This window comes from Trichomycterus rosablanca, chromosome 1 (assembly GCF_030014385.1).
Source record: "Trichomycterus rosablanca isolate fTriRos1 chromosome 1, fTriRos1.hap1, whole genome shotgun sequence".
In the NCBI taxonomy this organism is placed as follows: Eukaryota; Metazoa; Chordata; class Actinopteri; order Siluriformes; family Trichomycteridae; genus Trichomycterus; species Trichomycterus rosablanca.
Genome location: NC_085988.1, coordinates 43,493,134 through 43,518,853, shown reverse-complemented (window position 1 = coordinate 43,518,853; position 25,720 = coordinate 43,493,134). Strand labels below are relative to the sequence as shown.

General features: G+C 37.7%; 2 protein-coding genes across 3 annotated transcripts in view; one reads left to right on the top strand and one right to left on the bottom strand.

Annotated features, from left to right (window-relative positions):
* Positions 1-241: 241 nt before the first annotated feature.
* Positions 242-13,496, bottom strand: mrps35 (mitochondrial ribosomal protein S35). 2 transcript variants are annotated; one of them, XM_063003224.1, is made up of 8 exons: positions 13,326-13,496; positions 12,741-12,778; positions 11,510-11,677; positions 10,148-10,208; positions 9,846-9,985; positions 7,015-7,124; positions 6,739-6,808; positions 242-1,123 (listed from the first exon to the last, which is right to left on the bottom strand). In XM_063003224.1, exons 1-8 carry the CDS (start codon positions 13,468-13,470, stop codon positions 848-850), a joined length of 1,008 nt encoding a protein of 335 aa, XP_062859294.1. In that variant the 5' UTR covers positions 13,471-13,496; the 3' UTR covers positions 242-847. The 2 variants fall into 2 exon arrangements, with proteins under 2 accessions (XP_062859294.1, XP_062859284.1); XM_063003214.1 differs by having other exon boundaries at positions 243-1,123; positions 12,741-12,787.
* Positions 13,497-23,292: 9,796 nt separating this feature from the next.
* kcnq1.2 (potassium voltage-gated channel, KQT-like subfamily, member 1.2) overlaps positions 23,293-25,720 on the top strand; it is a 180,383-nt gene continuing 177,955 nt past the window's right edge. Inside the window, exon 1 of the mRNA XM_063003118.1 lies at positions 23,293-23,741. Within this exon, the coding sequence (XP_062859188.1) occupies positions 23,293-23,741 (449 nt within the window). The remainder of the gene's footprint in view (positions 23,742-25,720) is intronic.

Genomic DNA, 25,720 nt, shown 5'->3' with positions numbered 1-25,720 from the left:
CATTATAAAAGTCTGCAGTAATGGCATTGATTGTATTGTATATTGCACTTCATAATGTGCCTGACTTACAGTTACAGCATTTAAGAGGCACTTTTGTTCGAAGCAATTTGCAATTGTGACCGTTTACAATCTGACCAATTGAAGGTTACAAGATGGCAACCTGGAAGAGACCAGCAACCTTCTTATTACTTGTCCTGTACCTTAACTGTTAAGCTACAAGTTACCTTTTTTTATGGGACGCAGGTCTGGACTGCAGGCAGGTGAATTTAGCAACTGAACATTTTGATTACACAGTCATTCAAAGGTGTGTGTGTGTTTGGTCACCATAAACCTTACCAGGATAAAGCAGCGGTACATAATTTATTCCTGAGTCTATGAGGTGATATCAGTCACAGAAGCATGCATGTCTCTAATGGATTGATGTCCAAGGGATCAAAGCTTTTGGCCATCCATCAGTGATTTTTTTTTTTCAGGATAAATACAAGTTGAAGGAGATTTACCATTAACTGCTTTCTATTTTATTGACATTTACATACAGAGCTAAGCTTTATAGTGTATATTTTTTACTCCATCCAAAATCGTTTAAGTTTGTTTTTCAATATTAATCCTAAAATAAATGGCAAAAAACATGTAGTTTTTACTGCTTAAAAAAGCTGATGGATGCAAAACAGATGTGCATTATGTTTACCAGTATAAATGTATAACAAGCAGTAAACAGAAAATCAAATGGCTTGTCAGCATGTACATCCTGAACACCCTTCCACATCACTAAACTTAAGAATTTCCGCATGATGAGTAGGAAGGATGATAATAATTCCATTATCTTCCACTTCCTCTGTGTTTATGTTTAGATGTTAAGCAGTTTCTTCACTGCTTCTTTGTACCGTTGCATGTTACTTTCAGTCTCTCCCTCATTTTTCAGCTGGGTTACAGAGTCTTTGTACTCCTGCACTTCTGCTCGACCCAGCAGCTCCTCCCGCACTCCCTCGTCCTCCTCAGGCTTTTCTCTGAGAGGCTGCATGCGCAGTAAGGTTTCTAGAATATTCCTCTGGGATGGGCTGCCCTCCCAAATGTACTCCTCCATGTCAGCACGTGTCTTTTCCTTTTCCCATGGCTCTGTTTTCTGAAAAATAGAGGTCAAGAGAATAAGTGGTGTGCAATGGTGTATATTATTGAAATTATTCAGTATGGTACATAAGTAGATTCTAACTTCTATCGCCAAAAGTTTTTAGTTGAGCGCGGTGCCACTGATGCACCACTGCTTTCACATCATCACCACATGAAAATCTTCTTCCCCTTAAAGCTTCTTTGAGCATCCAAAAAGATGGAAATCAGATGGTGCCAAACCCAGACTATAAGCTCTTTCACAGTCTCTCAGACATGACTAGTTACTACTCCTCCCACCCTCACTGTTTCCAACCAAATAGACAAAAATATAGTGACAGTAGTGTATTAATGTATGCACATAAATGTACAGTCTGAATCATGTTTGCCATAAGTAAACTGTTTGCATGAAAGCATTTTCATTAAATATTTAGTCACAAACAATTCAACTGATTTTAATTGCAATATATTATTATACTGCATATACTTATTAATGTTCTTACTGCTGATTTTAGCTATAGTATTTTTATACCGGGATTTACATTGGATTTACCGCACTGGACTGTTATTATAACACAGTTGGTGTGCCTGGGTACAGAGTAAGTGCATGTAATGGCTGTGTATAAATGGTAAAAAACACTATTTGGACAGGTATTAGTCAATAGTATGGTTTGGGGGGGCAGGAGGAATCTGATGTACCAGAGACTATGTGGAGGACACATCAAACTCTACAGAATTTTATTTGGCCCAGGAAAGACCCTTGTGCTGTAAAGCCACTGTGCCTCCCCTGTATTTCTTTTTTCAGACATAAACACACAACACACTGACAGAATGAAAATTAAATTGTATATTTTTTACAATGCTTGATTACACTATTCTAATTTTACCTCCAGTGGTTGTGGTCAGTGGTTTACTGTCAAGGTCAACAAAATATAAAAAAATATAAAAAAAATATATTTTTTTTATAATAAAAAAATATATTTTTTTGTCATTCTAAAGGTAGAATAACATTACACAAATGCATAACATTACCCAAAAAGTTTAGCTTTGACCTTTCCCATGCCTCCTATGCAATCAACAGACAGATTTACAGCCATACTGCACTTACACAAAGCTTCTTGGTAAAGTGTAAATTAGTTAGATACATTAGTTACATTAATAACTATTAATACTAGTGACCCCCAACATATCTCCCAACAACAGAAGAAGAGCTCCACCACAACTTTCTAAACATGGCTGAACCATCAGGGACCAGTTAGAACAGATTGTACTGAGCAGCTTCTAATGTGTTGTCCCAGAGGTTAAATTAAATGTTGCAAACTAAAGACACACACAATTCGTTCAAGACAACATAATTTAATTAACCTTTTTAAGCTAAGAACAAAGGTATAATCGCAGATGCAATGGGCATCCTGGTCCTTTAACAGGTCATAGAAGCCCTAGCATTTACAGACAAAGTTCCTAACCCTAGCCAGCAATTCCTACCAGTATATAACATCTTTCCAAAATGTTTGAAGAATGCACAGATTTTGTCTGTATATAGTCCAATTAATAATGTTAAGAACATCATGCATGTACAATCCATCCACAAAATGCTGCAAAAAGTAAATACGTTACTGAGCTACTATTTACTAGCAGTATTGGCAAGTAAGTTAGGCCTTGAAACAATCACACCCATTGTCTGCTTTTTTTCTGTCCCTTAGCAAGCCATAGTCACTCTAGCAATGTTGATCTACTTACAGGCTCTACATTGTAGCTGCAAAGGCCAGTGGACACAGTTACACTTCCCAAGCTGAATGCTAACAATACTTAACCATGGCCTTTTCCCAGCAAAGCCTTTTCTATAGACCAACATAGGTCACATGATCCTTGGGGAGCACAACGGGCTGGGAAAACACAACTGTCTGATTTTAAATCTAGGGGTATTCAAGGAGGACTCTCGGGAAGTAAGAACAAGATACAGGATAAGGTCTGTGTTTCACAATTATCAAAGATGAGTCAAAGCTGAGGCAGGAACATGTTATTTGACTGAATAACTGGATACAAGAGTGGAAGTACCTTTATTCAAATTCAATAATTGCTTCATACTGATCAGAGTCTCTGGAAGGGAGGGTGTGGCACAAGGCACAATGGAGGAATACACTCCTAACAGGGCTCTACTCTATCACAGACCATCATGGAGAAAAAACGTTTCGTAAAAACATGCCAAACTTTCCACAGGAAACAAGCTCAGGCAATTCCCATTACCCTAATTGTTGGCGGCACCAATACTACAGTACTTGCAGTGCCACTGTGCCGCCCTGTTATACAAACATCTTTTAAACGCACCTGTGAGAAGTTCAAAGGTATCATGTTCATGCTGTTTTTTCCTGAAGTCAATGTCCCATCTGCACTGTTTTCCACACAGGTGAACATTTTAGTCTCTGAATACTGCATTACCAACAGCTCACTCAGGTCTTTACTACAACCAGAAAGCTGTTCACTTACACTATTGTTCACTATTTTATTCACAAGTTACTGGTTGCCTGTTGCCTTTTCATTTTAAACAAAACTATTGATACTTAAAAATACTTACCCCTGAAGTCCTTATGCCATACAATAGGGGGCAACTAAGAGGTTGTTAGCAGACAGATCTACCACCAACACTGGGGAAGGTCTTTAATCAGCGCTGAGCAGAATTTAAAGCTCCTCAGCTATGTAATAGTTCAGCTATGTTACAGCTTACCTGTAAGCGATTGAGACGTGCACAAAGTCTCAATATTTAAGTCCAGTCTTTAGAATTATGCAGGCTGCATAAGAAGACTTAACTAGCTGCATGATCTACAATTTACAGATCGATTTTTTTGTTTTGTTCTCTCTCCCTTATAGTGCAGTCTCAATAATTTAACCCTATAATGCCAAGTGTATCATATTTGATACATGAGTTTTAGAGACCTCTACATCATCAGTAGGTAATTTGTTTTCCTGAAAAACTTGATATATACAATAAGATAAATGTATTCTGTACCCTGGTGGATTATTCATGTACTGCATGCACCAGAGGACTTTAATAAGCCATCCAAAATGGCTATCAAGCAGTGACCCACCTCTACCAATTTTGTAAAATACAGGGTTAAAAACAGTCACATCTTTACTGATCTTTCATTAGGAATATTTAGTGGAGTAATTCAACTTATTAGTACTTAATATTTCATACTTTATTTTGTTGTAAAATCGGGTTAAATATGTGTGTATTAAATTAGGTACAGCAGGTATTTAGGGCAAATATCAGTAACATCCAAATACCCACATAATGGATTTTCAAACCATCCAGGTTCATGGGACGAGTTGACCTCCTTGATATGCTATCTACACTTTACAATTTTAACTTCAGACCTCAAAGATGGGATCTTTACAATAGGTGGCACACTGTTACAGTGGCTGAAATTAATGCACAGAACCTACGACCAGTGAAGGTTTTTGATTGAACAAAAAATTGACAAGACTAAATGAAATGTATTTTTTCCACCCTACCAATCCCACTGGCAGGTGAAAGGGGTTAAAAAAAACAAACATGCAACAAACAATACATTTAAAAACAATTAAATCCTGATGTATCAAATATGATACAAAACAAAACTCTTTTTTTGTAATTCACAGAATTATTGGGCAATGTTTTGGTGGTTTAGGCTTTAAAGGGTTAAACAGTCCATTATACTCTCTGTCTCTACAGCCCATTTGTTATCCATTTTTGCATATAAAGTTCTGACATATTTTTGAAGCTGTGATTAGAAGCTCTGTTTTAGTAAGTGATAAATCACAGTTTGTGGACACTTATCGATTAATGAGCCCTACATCATTTGCACCAAAATAAGAAATTTTGTTACTATCTTTTCTATTAGCTAAAGGCAAGCTGAGTCAAGGGACTTTGCAAATGGTCAAAGCATGTCTCAGCATGTTTTGTTTTTTTTCAATTTCTAGCTGTCTAGTTTTGATGAGCCTATGTTAACTGTAGCCTCGACTCTTATCCTTGGTTGACAGGAGTGGAACCTTTAAAACTGACTGTGCTCCGATTCTCCTCACCACTGTTGTAAAGAATTACGGTAGCACTTCTGTTAGCTAGACAGCATTTCTGCTCATAAAACTGCCGCTCACTTGATGTTTTTCCACCATTTTGTTCAAACCCTAAAGACTGTTGTTCATGAGTCACAGAACATCAGTTTTTTTTCCTCTGATGTTTGAGTGTCTGTTAATATGTAAGCTAAATAAGAAAAAATACATTTATATTACTTTAAAATATAATATGTAATGAAAATGTATAAAACAAATATATATAATTCATGAGTTTTTGTATTGTAGTGGATGAATTAAAGGGTTGTTTGGCTGTGCCCAGACATCAGTAGTCTAGTCAAGTTAAAAGTATTACTATTTTGACCATGCCTAAACCCTATCCCTAAAGATCATTTTTCCCCCTCTGTCTAACACACATCACTCATCCTGGTTCTCTCCTAACTTTAAAAGCCCTCACAGAATAGCGTCAGGTCACAGTAACAACAGTCAGCCGGCCACCGCTGAAGTAAGAGGGGGTACAATGGAATACCTAAAATATTGATGTATAGTCTGAAAGGCAGAAGGCAAAGTGTTGAGGCACATCAGCCATTAATGTTCATTTAGGTCCACCACCAGGAGCTCTGGTGTCTGCTTGGAAAGATACTACATAGTGGTGGCATAAAAAGGCTGATGCACTAAATCACACAAACAATATTATGCTCAAACACTACACTAAATACCTTAATTATAAGCATTACAAAACTTTTTCAACTTTTCCCACATGTCAAGTAGGGAAGCAAATTTCTACCCGAAAGTCATCTGACATTAGTTGTCCTATGTTAGCAGTACGACATTAGGCCTTATTCTGCATGAGTTGTAACAGAGTGGCTTAGTTGACATGCACACATGCAAATTGAATGGCTTCAATTGGACTAGTCTATTATGACTGAGGTGTACACATGGTTGCTTTATTAATGGATTATCACACTGCATGTAACCATAGCAATTGAAAACACAGTCTTTTCTTTGACCTTTTGCCTGTTAAATAAATATTTAAGTGAATTAACAAACTGATATTTTTTTCTGTTTGGATTGGAACTGCTTTATAAATAAGTACATTAAGGGTGGGTAAGGGTAAGTCTTAGAAATTAACACTGCTCCACACTGCTTCTGCTCTAGATACTAAAAAATATACTAAGACAAAAATTTCTAACTGAGCCACAATAGCAGGCTAATAAAATAACTCTTTCCAAAGTGACAAAAATAAAAATGTTCTGGTGTGTATAGGGCGTTACAGAGATCTATAATGCACATGTCCATACAATGTTTGTTATTATTATTATTATAACAAATATTTATTAATAGTGGGTTAAATCAGTCATTTAAATGTAGTATGGTGCTAATTCTCCATTTGGTCATTACCAATTAAAAAAAAAATCATCAAAAATACTTTGGTCAGTTGGTTTGTTGCAGTTTACTAATAATTGTGTTTTTTTTGTTGTCTAATTTGTTAAAAACCACTTGGCTGCATTTAAACTGGTTTATGTTTGTAAACATGCAGCATTAATGCAAATCACTTTTTCAAGCATAAAACTAAAGACTTACCCAGGATTCATGGTACAGAACAGTGAGCAGGTACATGGCATAGTCATGGTTCTGCTGCCTCATTGGACAACTGTGACAAAACAAAGACATACCATAGCAAATGAAAAAATAAATAAATAAAAAAATTCTTATATGTTTACACTGGATGCTGAAGATTTCAGTACTTTAATTTGTTGGGAAAATTGTTTCTAAAGGTATATAATTATTTCAAATTTTCAATTTGGGTGTATTTTTTTTAAAATAATTGTGTAAATAAAAGGCCAGTGTAGTGTGTACCTGTCAGTCATAATAGTGAGTATGTCCGTTTTTTCGTTGTAACGCTCGCCACTTAGTTTGATCATCTTCTTCCTGGCATGGTCATCTAAATTCAGGCTGGACAGCTTTACCTAAGAGAACACAAACAAAATATAGTCCAGCTGTTATATGCACCCCAAATTACAGTACACTATTCCATTAAATTAATGTAGTGTACCATGCAAATACATACACACCAAGCAGAGGGACAAACTGAGAAATGTAAACCTGAATAATAACTTGTTTATACTTTTAGTTTAAAAAAATATGGTAAGGACATTAGTCTGCGTGTACTAATTAATTTGATTTGTGTCACTTATAATAAAATCAAACTGTTGACTAAATTATCTTTACACATTATAGGAATATAAGCATGCATATAAATCTCTAGCAAAGATCATATTTTGTGTAAATTCGTTTAAATGACTGGCCTTAATTGACTGTTTCTTAAAACAGTTTAAGATACAACCAAACCAGATTACAATCTATGCCCTGCCATTTTAGCACTTTACTTACCACCTACTAAACAAAGCATGCCTTATTTAAATTGCTAGGAGCTATTTTTAACCGAGTTAAAATTATGTGGACACCTTACCATGAATGTGTTCCACATCACATTCTAAAACCATGAGAATTATTATAGAGTTGCCTGTGCATAATGTATGACTAATGTATAATACTTTGTATTGTGGATTTAAACTGATAATTACCATTTTCCTTAATAAAGTCAATAACAACTGTATCTGTCATTGTCTGTATTCTACAAGTGATTAACAAGTTATTTAGACCCTTTTCGGTGGATCTCAAAAATGTCAACAGGTGCATTCGGTTGGATTTAATTATCCTTAAGATGCGTCTAGACATCAGCTGGAGTCCAACTACTGCAATTTAAATGGATTTAACATTGACCAAAGTGACCTTAATAATAGGTAACAAAGAACCCATTCAGTTCTTCTAAAAGTGCTCCAAAAGACCTTTGTAGAGATTAGAGAACTAGTTGGATGGCAGCACTCCATAAGTCCAAAACTGAATGAAAGGCAAGAATGACAAGAATATAATTCTCTGGACCTAGAACATTAAATTGAACTTTTTGGACAGAACAGCAGACACCGTCTGGCAAAAACAAGCACTGTACATCACCGGGCTAATTCTATTCATACAGTGAAATATGGTGGAGGCAGTATCATGCTATAGGAGTGCTACTTGGTGGCAAGGACAGGGATACTTGTAAGAATTAATGAGCTGGTGAATGTAGTCAAAGACAGGAACTCAGACTAGGGTGAGAGTTGACATTTCAGCAACCAATAAAACACTGGAATGGAACTGGGGGAAGTCTCTAGATGTCCTTTAGCAGCCTAGCAGCAACCCCATCAAACATTTGAGACCTAAGAGATGACAGTTCACAGATGTTCACCATCCAATCTCATGAAGTTTGAGAGAATCCACTTTTAAATTGGATAAGTGCCCAGCTCCACTTGCAGTTTTTGCTCCTCTGTAAGTTTTAATTCTTGGTTTTGAATTAATTATAAGGGGAAAAAAACTATTCATCTACACTTCATCACTCAAAGATACTTTTACCCAATTTTATTCCAAATAAAATCCTCTAAACTAAAGTGTGCAACAAGTCAAGGGGTCTAAACTGTTTCTGAAACCACTGGATAAGTTTGATTAAAAATGTATACTAATGATTACAGTACCAGATGATGTTTTATTGTGTCCTAAATCTTTTTTCTTGGCTTTTATGCTCAGGCAAACATTTTGAAACATTGAATATAACTCTATTTAAAGAAAGCATGATCTAATCCACATTTTACAAATCTGGGGCACAAAATCATACTGCTTGAAACCAGGCAAGTGAAATGTTGGCTCTTCTTTAATCCAGCAAATCCTTCTTAGGCTCAACCAATGAGCAACCCTGCTTAAATGTATCAACAGCTGCATTACTACTCAGCTGCTCTCCAATTTCATTTTAATAAATGGGAAAAAGACTACAACCACGTGAGCATTTAATACTCAGCTACACTTGTGCTTACGTGAATTTTGTGTTTTACATGTAGACATGTGATAGTGATGCACAAAGCAGAGACGTAATTTAACTCAATGTTTTGCCTATATGTAAAATAGGAACTTGATCCTAGTCTTTTAATTTCTGCTATTCTACTCTTAATCCAGTGGGATTAAAGCAAAATCCTGGGTCAGGGTCCTAATCTTAAAATCAAGCAGATGGTGGAAGACAAAACTGAAAAGCAAATCATGGCTTATTTTTAAATCGAACAAAAAAAACCCCATAACTTTCCATTTTATCTGAAAATGATTGTTAATATTTGAAAGTGTTATTAATGTATTATTTACAGCTAAAGTTTTCATTTATTTAGCATTAAAAAAACAACTCCAATATGAAAACGTGTCTTCAAAATGGTGATACAGTAGGTCTGTGGTTTTTAAACTGGCTTTACCCTAAAAGGTTTTATAATTTTAGACATTTTTAGTGAAATTTCACTTGTGTTAAATTATATATAATATATATTTATATAATTATATATATATATATATATATATATATATATATATATATATATATATATATATATAACAATCTGATGATATGCAATAATATATTAGTCATCATATATGAATTAATAAATTTATTCTGCAGAATTAATTTAGTAGAAATTACCTATCTATACGACAGTAAAGACAATGGAAAAAAAAAATATTACCCAAGTCACCAAAACAAAGTGGCAAAGTGGGAATAGCCACATAGGAAAACAGCATGGTCAACACAAAGCAAAGCAGTAATGTGCAAGACTTACAGTAAGTGTAACAATTCTAGAGTCAGGGTTTCTCAGTGATAATCCAGCAGACACATAGTCCTTAGTCTGCACCTGGATGGGAAAATGCTGCTTACACTTTGCATTAGAGTCCAGAGCAACAGGCCACTCTGTGCAAAACGCTGTGTGAGAGAGAAAGTGTGAGACGGAAAGAGAGAAGGTAAAACACAAAATTGGATTATCACTTTATCCGCTGTGGACAAATAATATTATTGAAAGCAATAACACTGAGAAAATGTGTATTACAACCAACAGAATAAGAACAGAAAAACTATAAGACATACGTTTCAGGGCTTCACAGTGTTTCTTGATGGCAGCTGGGGTTAAATGTAGGAAGTTTGGAATCTGTAAGATATTATTAAACCATGACATGTTAATCACAATGTTGTCAGAGCACAAAACAACAATCCCTTTACCACATTAGTGAAAATGAATTGTATTTTCTACAATGTAAAAGTAAACTCATCATAAAATGCAACTCATGCTTTTACTAAACCATGCAGATACTACAGCTCCAAAAAACACATTGCAATGACACCCCAACTCAATTCCCCCACACAGATAGTAAAAATTGTCACACCATATCCTAATAATATTTGTATATGATATATACAAATGTTGTACTTTACAATTATGTATTGTGAACACAAATGCACAAAATAGAAATTGCTGCTTTATGTCAGTGATTATAGTATAGTGGAATAGCAACTGGAAGGTTCTGCCAGGTAGCCACTGTTGGACCCTTGACCGAGGCTGTTAACACACAATTACAAGTGTTCAAAAGCACTGATTTATGTCTCCAATAATTTGCAGCCTGTTAAAGAAAATGTGGAATGTAGAATAACTTCAATGGCCATATAAATTGTGTGGACTGTCAACAGAGACTTTTTAGCAATATTTATTTATTAGGATTTTAACATCATGTTTTACACACTTTGGTTACGTTCATGACAGGACAGGTAATTACTGGTTATACGAGTATATACTGTATATTATAAGTTATAAGATTTATCAGTTAACAAGTTCAATGTCAAACACAGTCATGGACAATTTTGTATCTCCAATTAACCTGACTGCATGTCTTTGGACTGTGGGAGGAAATCGGAGCTCCCTGAGGAAACCCATGCAGACATGGTGAGAACATGCAAACTCCACACAGAAAGAACCCATACCGCCCCGGGGATCAAACCCAGGACCTTCTTGCTGTGAGGCGACAGTGCTACACACTGAGCCACCGTGCTGCCCGACTTTGTTAGCAAAACAAATAATTAATTATCATTCAATATTAAAATCATCCCTATATTTAAACTGCAATAAACCATGTTAACTGGCATAAACTATTAAAATTTACAATGTCAGAAAGAAGAACTAAAAAAAAAAGCTTGACAGTAAGTAATAGGCACTTTAGTACAATATGTTTTTTTATTGTGAGCTCAAAGACCATACTAGCATAGAGTTGAATTTCTCTGACTGCATAAAGTTTGCTTCAACATACATTACATGTGAACTAATATGATTTTTGAACATGTAGCTAAACATGAAAATACTTTTCAAATTTTGCACCCCACATCTCAGTCTCCAATTAAATAGTTATCAAAATCTTTATGTACAGAAAACAAATAAACATTTACTGTGTTCATGCTCACCTTTATTAGTTCAAGATTGCCCTTTTTCTCTGGTGGTACACCTCTCTTTACTGGGTAGCCCATCCTTACTGGCAGTGGAATAGCATCAGGTTTAAAAGACTTTGCAGTCGGATAAACTGTGGTCCAGTCCTGATCCACTGCCATCCGCTCTGTCCGGGGTTCACCAGCCTGCATGTTACAAACACCAAGTGAAATCCGGATTGTTTAAAAAAAATAATATATATATATATATATATATATATATATACACCGACGAGGCATAACATTTTGATCACTGACAGGTGAATTGAATAACAGAAAGAACAGGAAAAATGGGCAAATGTATGGATTTGAGCAAGTTTGACAAGGGCCAAATTGTGATGGCTAGACACCTGGGTCAGAGCATCTCCAAAACTGCAGCTCTTGTGGGGTGTTCCTGGTCTGCAGTGGTCAGTATCTATCAAAAAAGGTCCAAGGAAGGAACAGTGGTAAACCGGCGACACGGTCATGGGCAGCCAAGACTCACTGATTCACGTGGAGAGCGAGAATTGGCCTGTGTGGTCCGATCCAACAGACGAGCTACTGTAGCTCAAATTGCTGAAGATGTTAATGCTGGTTCTGATAGTAATGTGTCAGAATACACAGTACATCACAGTTTGTTGCGTATGGAGCTGCATAGCCGCAGACCAGTCAGGGTGCCCATGCTGACGCCTGTTCACCGCCAAAAGCACCAACAATGGGCACGTGAGCATCGGAACTGGACCACGGAGCAATGGAAGACGGTGGCCTGGTCTGATGAATCACGTTTTCTTTTACATCACATGGCCCTGCCACAAAGCAAAAATGGTTCAGGAATGGTTTAAGGAGCACAACAACGAGTTTGAGGTGTTGACTTGGCTTTCAAATTCCCCAGATCTTAATCCAAGGAGTTAAAGGTGCCAGATACAACAGCACACCTTTAGGGGTCTAGTGGAGTCCATGCCTCGATGGGTCAGGGCTGTTTTGGCAGCAAAAAAGGGACCAACACAATATTAGGAAGGTGGTCGTAATGTTATGCCTCATCGGTATATATATATATATATATATATATATATATATATATATATATATATATATACATATATATATATATATATGTATATATATATATATATATATATATATATATATATATATATATATATATATGATTGATGTTAAAACACTAATTGTAACTATTGAGTTACTGTCTTAAAAGCAGATCAGCACTTACCTCCCGCCTGGGTCTCCTCGGTCCTCTGCCGCCTCTCTCTGCCAAAACTATAATTATTAAAAAATAAAATAGAACCCTTGCTGTTGTTAAAGTCCAATGTTATAGAAGACTAAAATGCATTTAAAGTATATCATAGCATTGATTTACAGCCATTACCAAAATTTTACATACTGGTTGCCTTAGAGCCACAATTGTGATATCAGAAGTGTGTGGAATCCAATGATGCCATACTGATTTCACACTGAGCCAACCAACTCTGCCATATTCTTATGCAAAACATTACAGGCTTGATACCTGCAGGCTTGGAGACAATTCGTGTCCTTTTATTTGTATGTATATTACCAGCATCATGGACGTTTACAGCATAAAATACTGTTAATAAAATTAAAATATGCAAAACAATTTGATACTATGCATTTTGCAGAGTTAAAGCAACATGCTAATCCGTGCATCAGAATATTTTTATAAAGGTTTTATAAAGGAGGGCTAAGATAAAAAGTACTAATAGCATCATAGCTTTTTAATGTAGTCTTACCTAAACCTCACAATTACACGTTATAAAGCTAATACGCTAAAGCCGCTCACCTTGGCTCCCGACGCCATTGCTTGTTAATGGTCCTATGGATATCGCAGCTCTTTGGTCAAGTAAAATAAGTTTGTAAAACCCGTTAACTTTACAGTTTAATCGGCATAAGGGCATCAAAACTGGGCAAAACGTGGAGGCAGCCATGATGACTGTTTCAGGCAATGTCACCCGGTAAGATGTCATGCAAAATTTACTGATTTACAAACGACCTCTATGCGAGAACTCAATACACTATCTATAAAGCACCGCTGTGTAAATGACTTAGGCATCAGCGAATTGGGCAGACTGTAGGGTCTCCGCCCATTACTCCAAAACTACGGTGGCTCAGATGGTACTTAAAGAAAGCTTGAAAAAGCGAACTGAATAAAAGTTCGCTCAATCATTTAGTGCAGCCGCTTTAGATTTATATAAAGATAACACATTTTCTAAAGAAGATTTTGTTGTCCCTTTTTATTTTATATGTTATGCTATGGGAATGAGATATCTTTAATGATTTGTAATTAATCTGGCTTTGTTTCTTTTTCTTTATTTTTTTTTTTTACTGTTGCTGAACATATACTATTTATTATTGTATTTATGTTAAATCATATTTTGGAGAACTTTAGCATGTGAATCCGTCTTTTCCCCACAAGTCTATAGACATGCAGTCAGGCCAACTGGAGCTACTAAAATCGTGTGTGTGTGTGTGTGTGTGTGTGTGTGTGTGTGTGTGATGAACTGGTGACCTGTTCAAGGTGTTCCTTCCTTTTGCCCAATGCACTGGATCCAAGCAGTGGTAAAACAGACAGTGAATGAATGTCTTGTTCATTATGTGTACACCGGTCTCTCCGGTGTGAGTTGCCCTGTGATAGATTGACAGCCTGTCCTGGATGCATTTCTGTCCGACCCCCAGTATTTTGGGGTGGCCTTAGGCTCACTGCAACCCTGATTGAGATGAAGCAATAGTGGGGATGATGAACTAACTCAATATTGCACCAAGTCATTGCTATTTTGCAGATGTGAATCAAAATTTCTATGGCAAATTATATTCTGAGATATGTGTTATTTCAAATATAACGCTTAGTCTAGGAAGTTATAATGCTTAACTCAACACAGCTAGAATAAAATAAAAAAGGCATATAATGCCATGTAAAGACTCTGGAAACGTAAGAATTAAGATCAGCTGGTCTGATGAGATAAAAATTTAATTATTTAGACAGAACAGCAATCACTGTGTCTGCTGAAAAACAGGCACTGCAGATTACCTGGCTAATACCATGTCTATGGAAAGTGGTGGTGGTGGCGGCATCATGCTATAAGCATGACTCTCAAAGGAATGGATAGGGAGACTGAAAAGAAATGAATAATTTGAGCCATATACAGGAATATCCTTAAAAACTCCATCAACGTTCACACAAACACAGACTGGGGTGACAATTTATGACAACAATGACCTGAAGCATACACCCAAAACAACACTGGAGTCTCTGAATGTCATAACGTGGTCCAACCAAAGCCCAGACTAAAACTCCATTAAACATCAGTGAAAAGACCAAAAGATGACAGTTCACAGATGTGTCGGAGCTTCAAAATACCCAGTGGAAAATTTTTGGTGTTCTCAAACTGTTTATCGATTATTAGCGTTAACCTATTTCAAAATTTTACCAAGTCCACAATGACACACCATCTTTAACCTCAATAAAAAAGCTTTCTAACTACTTTTCAGAGAGGATGCTAATCCATCCTCAGCCATTTCCCCTCAGACAAGCCAATCATGTATGTATTTAGATGCCCAACCGGCCAGTAGCACTGCTGGGGATTTGAACCCAGGATTCCAGCAGTTGTGGGCTAGACCGCTGTGCCAACTAAGCGCCCTTTTAGGATTCAAACCTGAAATCTATTTTGTATTAAGGTTGGTTTAATACAAATGTGGTGTATTTTCTTTTCTATACAACTAATAATAGGGGCAATGGAAGCTCAATGGTTAGGGAACTGGAGTAGCAATAGGAGGGTTCTTGGTTCAAACCCCACAGGTTAATACCGTTGGGCCTTTAAACAAGAGCCTTAACCCTCAAAGGCCTGGATTGTATACAATCACAACTGTAAGTCACTTTGGATATAAGCATATGTTATATGTTGTAAACGTTGAGTGTTTTCACTTGTCAGACTCAGAAACTAGCCCTTAATCTTCTAATTGATCCAATAGGTTAATCTTTTCCGAAAGAAAGAGAGCCCAAACATCATAAAGTCGAGGACTTTTAAAGATTGAACGTTTTACATGAGTATGATATGAAATCTGTAGGTCAGGTGGTTACAGCGCAGTGAACGCGCGTTCATCTCTCCACGTGCACATGAGCGCAGCATCACTGACTTACTGCAGCTCATAAAAACGTACTGACAGCACTGACACTGACGTTTAGCGTTGTCTCTCCACTGCCGACGGACTACAACGGTAATCTGAGCTCTTTACGCTTTCTTTTATTACATTTTACAACTTATAGCATTTTAAAATGTATAATGAAACCAGTGTATGTAAGGGAAGTGCGCGTGCTCCGTGTGCGATTAGAAGTACAGCTATATCACTTCTACTTGCTGTTTTTAAATAATGTCATTAGGTAGGCTAAGGCATAAGGTTTTCTTTATATTACTTTAAAAAATACGTAAACATTATAACACCAGTATTTTAGCTACTTTTCTTAGTATGAATACTGCTTTTCGTACTAGGCTTTGACTAGTACTAGTTTTCTTTCTCTTAAGAAGTAAGTACATTTAATGCAGTCAAACAATTCTAAGAGATTTGCCATTTGGATTAATATCATAAATGCATTAAATGCAGATGCTTTTTGTTACTGAATAATTAATAATTAGAACATAATTCTTTATCAAAAAAGAAATGTGAATTATTGGATTTTTATAAATATATGACAACCAGCATTAGACTTTATTAGTTCCATCATGGCATTTGTTATTACAGAATGCAGCTAGTGAGTTCTCTCTGCCTGTACAACTGACAGAAGTACAAAGAGATGTTTTCACTGATAAATTTAATTGTATTTTGTAAATTTAGAACTTCATGCCTATAACACACTGAATACAAGTCGTGTTTACCACTGTGTTACATTACCTTGCCTATGAATTACACTTTTTACCTTTTTAAAAACTGAGGGTACTAAATGCTATAGTTTTGCATACTGATAGGCCAGTCAAACACACACACTCTGTGCCAACATAGCCACACTGTTGTAGTGCATGCAGAATGAGGCTTGGTAGTGTCTTGCTGAAATTACAATAGACTTACTAGGAAAATACATCACCATGGTGGCATCATATGTCTTATCATAGGTACCAGGTAACATATATGTTACACATGACATGAGTAATGATGCAGCCCCATATCATGTCACAAGTTGGCTTTTGCACCTGTTGCTGCTAACAGTCTGGATGGTCCCTGAAAACCATGCAGCTTTTCTGCATAGAATTTATATGCGGCTTTCTCTTTGCTTTATAGAGTTACAGGTTACATTTCTTGATGCAGTGGTAAACTGTGTTTAGTAACAACGGTTTTCCAAAGCACTACCAAACTCAAGTGGCTATATTTATCACATTAGATGTAGATGGTTTCTTGTACAATGCTGTAAACCTGCTCACACACATTCAACAGTGTTTTTTGGCTTTGCCCTAAAAAGACTGAGATTTTCCCAGATTCCTAAAATCCTTTTCACAATATTGTGTATGGTAGATGGTAAAGGACCTAAATTGCAATTTTGATTTAAGTGATGTTCTGTTCGAACTGATTCTGCCATAAAATCTGGCACAAAGCCATGAGCCACAACCCATCTTTGCTTGCTCAGACTAAGTATGGATAGTTATTTTATGTGTGTTGCAGACATCACATTCAAAATTTGTGTATATTTACAAACTCTAAAGTTAGTCAGCCAAAACAATAATTATTTCTATGTAGTTTTGTAATATAAGTAAAGGTTCAAGAGAATTCAATCATTTTTATAGCATTTTACAAAGAAGTCCCAACTTTTCGAAATAAATGGCAGAATTAATTTGATTCTGATTGTAAAAAAATAATAATGGATGTTTTAAAGTGCAAGACCAGTTTAGGCCATGCTAATTAAAAAAAATTAATAACCACCAACCAAGTGTTAATTGCTTAAATATGGTCAAATGTACTCATTATGTGGATTTGCTTATCTGTTTTACCTATATACAGTGTATCACAAAAGTGAGTACACCCCTCACATTTCTGCAGATATTTAAGTATATCTTTTCATGGGACAACACTGACAAAATGACACTTTGACACAATGAAAAGTAGTCTGTGTGCAGCTTATATAACAGTGTAAATTTATTCTTCCCTCAAAATAACTCAATATACAGCCATTAATGTCTAAACCACCGGCAACAAAAGTGAGTACACCCCTAAGAGACTACACCCCTAAATGTCCAAATTGAGCACTGCTTGTCATTTTCCCTCCAAAATGTCATGTGATTTGTTAGTGTTACTAGGTCTCAGGTGTGCATAGGGAGCAGGTGTGTTCAAATTAGTAGTACAGCTCTCACACTCTCTCATACTGGTCACTGAAAGTTCCAACATGGCACCTCATGGCAAAGAACTCTCTGAGGATCTTAAAAGACGAATTGTTGCGCTACATGAAGATGGCCAAGGCTACAAGAAGATTGCCAACACCCTGAAACTGAGCTGCAGCACAGTGGCCAAGATCATCCAGCGTTTTAAAAGAGCAGGGTCCACTCAGAACAGACCTTGCGTTGGTCGTCCAAAGAAGCTGAGTGCACGTGCTCAGCGTCACAGCCAACTGCTGTCTTTGAAAGATAGGCGCAGGAGTGCTGTCAGCATTGCTGCAGAGATTGAAAAGGTGGGGGGTCAGCCTGTCAGTGCTCAGACCATACGCTGCACACTACATCAAATTGGTCTGCATGGCTGTCACCCCAGAAGGAAGCCTCTTCTGAAGTCTCTACACAAGAAAGCCCGCAAACAGTTTGCTGAAGACATGTCAACAAAGGACATGGATTACTGGAACCATGTCCTATGGTCTGATGAGACCAAGATTAATTTGTTTGGTTCAGATGGTCTCAAGCATGTGTGGCAGCAATCAGGTGAGGAGTACAAAGATAAGTGTGTCATGCCTACAGTCAAGCATGGTGGTGGGAATGCCATGGTCTGGGGCTGCATGAGTGCAGCAGGTGTTGGGGAGTTACATTTCATTGAGGGACACATGAACTCCAATATGTACTGTGAAATACTGAAGCAGAGCATGATCCCCTCCCTCCGGAAACTGGGTCGCAGGGCAGTGTTCCAGCATGATAATGACCCCAAACACACCTCTAAGACGACCACTGCTTTATTGAAGAGGCTGAGGGTAAAGGTGATGGACTGGCCAAGCATGTCTCCAGACCTAAACCCAATAGAACATCTTTGGGGCATCCTTAAGCGGAAGGTGGAGGAGCGCAAAGTCTTGAATATCCGCCAGCTCCGTGATGTCGTCATGGAGGAGTGGAAAAGCATTCCAGTGGCAACCTGTGAAGCTCTGGTAAACTCCATGCCCAGGAGAGTTAAGGCAGTTCTGGGAAATAATGGTGGCCACACAAAATATTGACACTTCAGGAACTTTCACTAAGGGGTGTACTCACTTTTGTTGCCGGTGGTTTAGACATTAATGGCTGTATATTGAGTTATTTTGAGGGAGGAATAAATTTACACTGTTATATAAGCTGCACACAGACTACTTTTCATTGTGTCAAAGTGTCATTTTGTCAGTGTTGTCCCATGAAAAGATATACTTAAATATCTGCAGAAATGTGAGGGGTGTACTCACTTTTGTGATACACTGTATGTAGGTAAAATTGCAAGAGCTAGGAAACACAATCCAGATGGGGACAGCCAAACTGTGGTGGAGTCTGTCATCACATCTGCTGTCCTACGTGACAGCTGTATGGCTAGAGACCAGTCTCCTGTTTCTGTTCTCTTTTACCCACAGGGACTTGTTTCCATAGGCCCTGTGTGTAGCTACTGCACATCATGCTAAGATTGATGGTTGTCCTTAGGAAAAGTCTGACCTTTTAAATTAGGGTGGTTAAATCTGCTTTCCTTCTCAGACTGATTGCTGTGGTCTGTTGAACAGATAAGTGCTAGACAACTGATTTGGCAGAACAAAACGTAGGTCTGACATTAATCTCTTTATCTGATGCCATGGCTGACAGTCACTGTACGGTATTGTAAATGATATCAGTGGTGAGCTTGGCTAGAAACTAACTTTGTAGGTTTTGATTCAGATTTATTTTAAGGCTGCCAACAATAGATGTTATCACAAGGTAGCTTAACAGAGATTTAGGAGTAGACCCCCGGAAATGCTATGACAATGACTAGTAAAATCTTCTTTAAACGATTAAAGATGAAACCCTGTCTAAGAAGATTAACCCATTCTTATCTGGGCAATATCAGACAGAGCAAAAAAGCTTGTTAAGACTGAATTAGACAGCATATGTGTAACATAAATTATATACAACAAAGGCAAACATTATCATAGTCAAGATATGCAAATGATCACAGGTGTAATGGGAGTCTGCTTTAAGATAGCTTGTATCCTATTTGCTAGCTCAGTGGTTAAGGTGGACTAGTAATTAGAAGGTTGCCTTTACTAACACGGTGCCACTGCTGGGCCCCGAGCAAGGCCCTTAATCCTCATAGTCAAGTCAAGTCAAGTCAAGGTTTATTTGTCACATACATGGTCATACACACAGTACAACTAGCAGTGAAATGCTTTAGTGACTAATCCGCCACAGTAGTTGTCGGAGCAGTCGTGACGGCAGCCGACCTCACCGGCGCCATCTTTCGCAGAAACAAGAAATAATGAACACATTGGGAAAGGAGGGGATAAAAAAACAGCACATGTAAAAACATCACACAACTAGCCACGGGTTAGGGATGGGGGGATCGGAAAAGTAACCAACTACTGTATTGGTGGAATTAAGCTAAAATTAGATGAAACTAGAGTGGAGACGTTGGATTTGGGTTAGGAAGAGTCCAGACAGTTCTTCATTCCGCAGCAAGAAAAAGTCTGTACAAAGTTCGCGATAACATGGCTGTTTTTGCCTGATAACAGGGGAGCCGAGAGCAGAAATGACTTTTGTTTTGTCTGAGCACTATCAAAATTTTAACACGAACTTTCAGAATTAATGCGTCTCTGGTTCACCTAATTTCGCAAAGCCGTAAGTTTCTCCAAGATGAAATCCATATTGCGATTAATATTCACAGTCTGAGTTCCAACGGCTCTGCCCACCATATCAATCAAATTGGGCAGTTTCTGGGGACCTTTGACAACTGACCCAACTCTTTTAATTTCCCGATACAGCAGGGCGAAGCCTAATCCAATCAGCAAAAACCCCACAATCAAAGTTCCGAATAGATAAACATCCTCTACGTCCTCCAACGAAAGAGGTGCCAGGCACACGACCCTCCACTTCTCCCACGAGTCCATTGCGTATCCTGCCATCTGCGTTCCGTCGGGGCATTTGGGTTCCCCCGAACCCGAACTTCTCGATGAGAAGATGGTGTCAATAGCATTCAGAGACCATTTAACCAATTCCATAATTTGTTCTTTGAGGAGCAGTGCTAGAAAAATCTCTGTAGAGCAGAGTAGACGAGACAAGACGATACATAGAAAAAAGTGCAGTGTTAATTACATTTACATTTGACAGCATGAACCCAAGATATTTCATTTTTGTCTGGTCAATCTGGTTGCATTTGTTAATATGCATCCATTCCTGAATTTCAGGCCTGCAACACATTCCAAAAAAGTTGGGACAGTAAAGCATTTACCATTTTGTGATGTTGCAGTTTCTTCTCACAACACCTAAAATCTGTAATGTCACCAGGGATTAAGGTGTACAACAGTGCAGGGTTGTCATTGTTGCATTTATCATTTAAAAAAAGTTCTGGCTAGAGCTCTAAACCTAAATACCAGTGTACTACATAGTGCAGGGCTTTGTCTTAAATCCCACACTGCAAATGCAAAAGAGTAAGTACACATTGCAAGTCAGTTTGTTTGTTTGTTTATTAGGATTTTAACGTCATGTTTTACACTTTAGTTACATTCATGACAGGAACGGTAGTTACTCATTACACACGATTCATCAGTTCACAAGGTTATATCAAACACAGTCTTGGACAATTTAGTGTCTTCAGTTCACCTCACTTGCATGTCTTTGGACTGTGGGAGGAAACCGGAGCACCCGGAGGAAACCCACGCCGTGGACATGGGAAGAACATGCAAACTCCACACAGAGAGGACCCAGACCACCCCACAGTAAATAAAGAGTAGTGTAGTTTGTGGTAGAAAGTAAAACCTACCCAGCAGACGTAGATAAAAAATTACAATGCTTATTTAGCTGAATTTTAGACTAAATTGAGCTTGCCTAAGCACTTACTGGACAAGCAAGAATTTGACATTTGATAGTCCAAATTAGAAACATATCTGTGTATGGCAAAGTATAACAGAACTTGACCTTCTGTAACAACATTCTGTAACCATTTGTAACAACATTTAGGTAGTATTAATTTACAAGAGCACAATTTATTTTAAACCTAAATGTCACGAAACACGTCTAATATTGTATTGTGTATTAAATGTTTGGTCTATTAACCCTCTGTAATCATCCTCATGCAGTATTCACAGGAGGATGTCACTGTGATGTTTCATGCTCATTATTTAAAAGCCCTAATGTCTAAAGTTCAGGACTCATTAAACTACAGGTAAGAGAGGTTCAGGTTCCACTGGTCTGTATTATCATATGCATTAGCTTAGAGACAGAGAGCAGGGCCACCTGTTACCTTTGAGGTTTAAGATTTATAAAGGTTTAACATTGCTGTTATGCAGTTAGGAGCATGCAATAACATTAATACACTACTTTTAACTTTCATGTCATCTAAGAAATTGAAGGCTAGTATGTACTTAGCCTACTTGGTTTGAAATTTCTTTAATATGTGTCTGTAAATTATGTCTTACACTAATCAGCCATAACATTAAAACCACCTCCTTGTTTCTACACTCACTGTCCATTTTATCAGCTCCACTTACCATATAGAAGCACTTTGTTGTTCTACAATTACTGACTATAGTCCATCTGTTTCTCTGCATGCTTTGTTAGCCCCCTTTCATGCTGTTCTTTAATGGTCAGGACTCTCTCAGTACCACTACAGAGTAGATATTATTCAGGTGGTGGATCATTCTCAGCACTGCAGTGACACTGACATGGTGGTGGTGTGTTAGTGTGTGTTGTGCTGGTATGGGTGGATCAGACACAGCAATGCTGATGTAGTTTTTAAACACCTCACTGACACTGCTGGACTGAGAATAGTGCACCAACCAAAAATATATCCAGCCAACAGCGTCCCGTAGGCAGCGTCCTGTGAACACTGATGAAGGTCTAGAAGATGACCAACTCACACACGGTGTACCAACCAGGTAGGATTGTCTAATACAGTGGACAGTGAGTGGACACGGTATGTATAAACTCCAGCAGCGTTGCTGTGTCTGATCCACTCATACCAGCACAACACACACTAACACACCACCACCATGTCATTGTCACTGCAGTGCTGAGAATCATCCACCACCTAAATAATACCTACTCTGTGACTATAGAAGAACAGGGTGAAAGCAGGCTAAAAAAGCATGCAGAGAAACGGATGGACTACAGTCAGTAATTGTAGAGCTGCGAAGTGCTTCTATAGGGTAAGTGGAGCTGATAAAATGGACAGTGTGTGTAGAAACAAGGAGGTGGTTTTAATGTTATGATTGATCGGTGTATGTAAGTTTTAACATGAACATTATGTTATTTAAATCTTAATTAACCAGAGTATTTGGTCTTGTATAATGTAAGTAGATAGTAATGAACTATTGTGATCTCCATTTACAGGACATCTCTGTCTCTACACTAATCCCAAACCAGAGCACCATGGGAGAAACAAAGGGTCGTCCCATTCCTCCCCTGTGCCGCACACAACATTTTGACTGGTCTGGTAGCAGTGACTTTGCTGAAACGAAGAACCGCAGCACAAACGGGCACACTCTGGTTAGCCCAAGGTCCGAGAGCACCCCGGACGAGGAAACAGCAGCCCTGTCAAAGCCACCAGCGGACAGCTCTTGTTGCTCTCCTGTTTCAGTGGAACTAAAGCCCATGGTGAATAATAGATCAGGCCTACCAGGCGGCAACACAAAAGAGTTCTCAGAGCACAGAGACAGTGGCGAACCGAGCTCCTGCTCCTCCCTCTCGCTTTCCAGCACCCATGCTCCCCCTCACTTTAAACACTACCCCTACCACACCAAGACTAGCATGCAGGGTGATGTCTACAATTTCCTAGAGAGACCTGCAGGCGTGAAGTGCTTCCTCTACCACTTCCTGGTGTAAGTAGATTTGCTTGACACTCAAAGATACGCTGAGATTGCGAACAATTAAGCTACTAGTTTTTTTCTTCATATTTGGACTAGTTCTAATTTTATTTTGCTTTGTTAATAAGTTAAAAACACACACAATTCTACAGGTAGCATTGACTGTATTCAGTTTAAAAGGCTTAGTATGTTTTTCCTGATAAATTTGGCAAATGTGATTTGTTATTGTAATTGACTATTTGTAAAGTTGTAAGTTGTAACTGTTAAGTTTGCTGTTACTCACTGGTGGCATGTTTAAAGTGAGGGAAGAGGGAACACCTCTGTATTTTTTTTTTTTTTATTACCAGCCACTTTAAGGTGATTTTATGAGCTACACCTACCATTCAGATTCATTTTGTAGGTAAACAATTTGTCATCTCCTTAACCCCAAGACTTACCACAGCCAAGTAGCTGCTACTGGGCCCCTGAGCAAGGCCCCTACCGCATAACTGATCAAATTGTATTTGGTCACAATTGTTTAGAGAAAAATTGCTTTAGATAAAAGCCTCTGTTGAATATCATAGATGTAAATTGCAGTACTAACATGCATTGACAGTGACTGTGTAAAGTACAAATATCTCCTTCTTTAAATGACTGAAAAGATGGAGACCCCTCCTATAGGTCCTCTAGATATTTGAATGGCTTAAAAAGCTTGAGTACATAATTTTTTGTTTTTTTATTAATAAAGAATGTACTATACTGTGCAAAAGTCTTAGTCCACCATTAGATTTGTTGTTTTAGCAATGAAATAATGAACATATACTGTATAATTATCAGTCTATGTATTGAAATACAACCAGAAAATACAAGGAATTTGTATGCAGTATTGAAAAAAAGAAAAAAATGGCCCTTACAATTATAAGCTAAAGCAGGAACCCGGCTCTCTTGAAACATAAATGAAATGAAACCTTAATTAATGCCATTGCTAACACTTGTACTTGTTCTACGATCTCATATCAAACTGAGTGCTGTGAAAAACATCTTTCACACCAGGTTTGTGTAAGACAATGCTTAAGCATTACATACACATGTTGTATGACTTTAATACATTGGAAGCTTGCTAGTATGTACAAGACTAACGTTCAATCACATCATTCCAAAGATAACAGAATCTGACATAAAATCATACTTTTGCATTAGCAAGGTCACTCTCAAAAGGAAATCAGCAAACAAACTGGATACTCAAGATATTCAAAAAAATGTGATATTAAAGACTCAGGAGAGGTCAATGTAAAAAAAGTACTTGAAGGCCAAGAAATCTTTCAAAATCTGACAAGACGTTTTTCAGAGTTTCCTCTCTGAGAGGCCGGAAGAAGTCCAGCAAGGATCTGATTCAGCATCTGGCAGCTTGATCGGTATGCCATGTTGACCATTCTGCAGTCTGAAGAAGCTTGATCAGGAATGCTAAAATTGTGATCAGTGGAAAAGAGTATTATGTAGTTATGAATCCAAGTTTAAAATTTTTGGGTTCAATTTTCGACAGTACATGAGAAGAAGAGTTGGAAAGAGATGGTTGAATGAGTGCTTGCAGCCTTTAGTGAGACATGGTGGAGGGTCTGTCCTAGTTTGGGGCTGCATTTCTGCCAGTGGAGTTGGCACTGTTGTCCAAAACAATGGGATCATGAATGCTGAAGTGTACAGACAAGTTTTAACACGCCATTTTTTCAGAAAAGCGTCTGGTTGGAAATGGTTTTATTTTTCAGCATGATAACAAGCAAGCAATACAGTATGCTTGAGATACAATAGATCTCGAGCATACTGTTAAAGCAGTGAAATAATATTTGATGGATAAAAAACAGCTGATAAAACAGTCACAGAATCCAGACCTAAATATTATAGAGACAGTATGGGATCACCTGGACAGAGAAGGAAATTAAAGCGAGCCTAAATCCAAAAATGGATAATAAACCAGAATGTTTATTCAGAAAACTTTAGCACAGTCTCCCCAAAAGAGT

Excerpts from the sequence above, each read along its gene's own strand:
- mrps35 (XM_063003214.1), bottom strand. The coding sequence starts at position 13,470 with ATGGCTGCCTCCACGTTTTGCCCAGTTTTGATGCCCTTATGCCGATTA. Across the intron at positions 10,209-11,509 it reads GCAATCTTGAACTAATAAAG|ATTCCAAACTTCCTACATTT; the intron begins GTGAGCATGAAC and ends AATATCTTACAG. Across the intron at positions 1,124-6,738 it reads TTCTGTACCATGAATCCTGG|AAAACAGAGCCATGGGAAAA; the intron begins GTAAGTCTTTAG and ends TCTATTTTTCAG.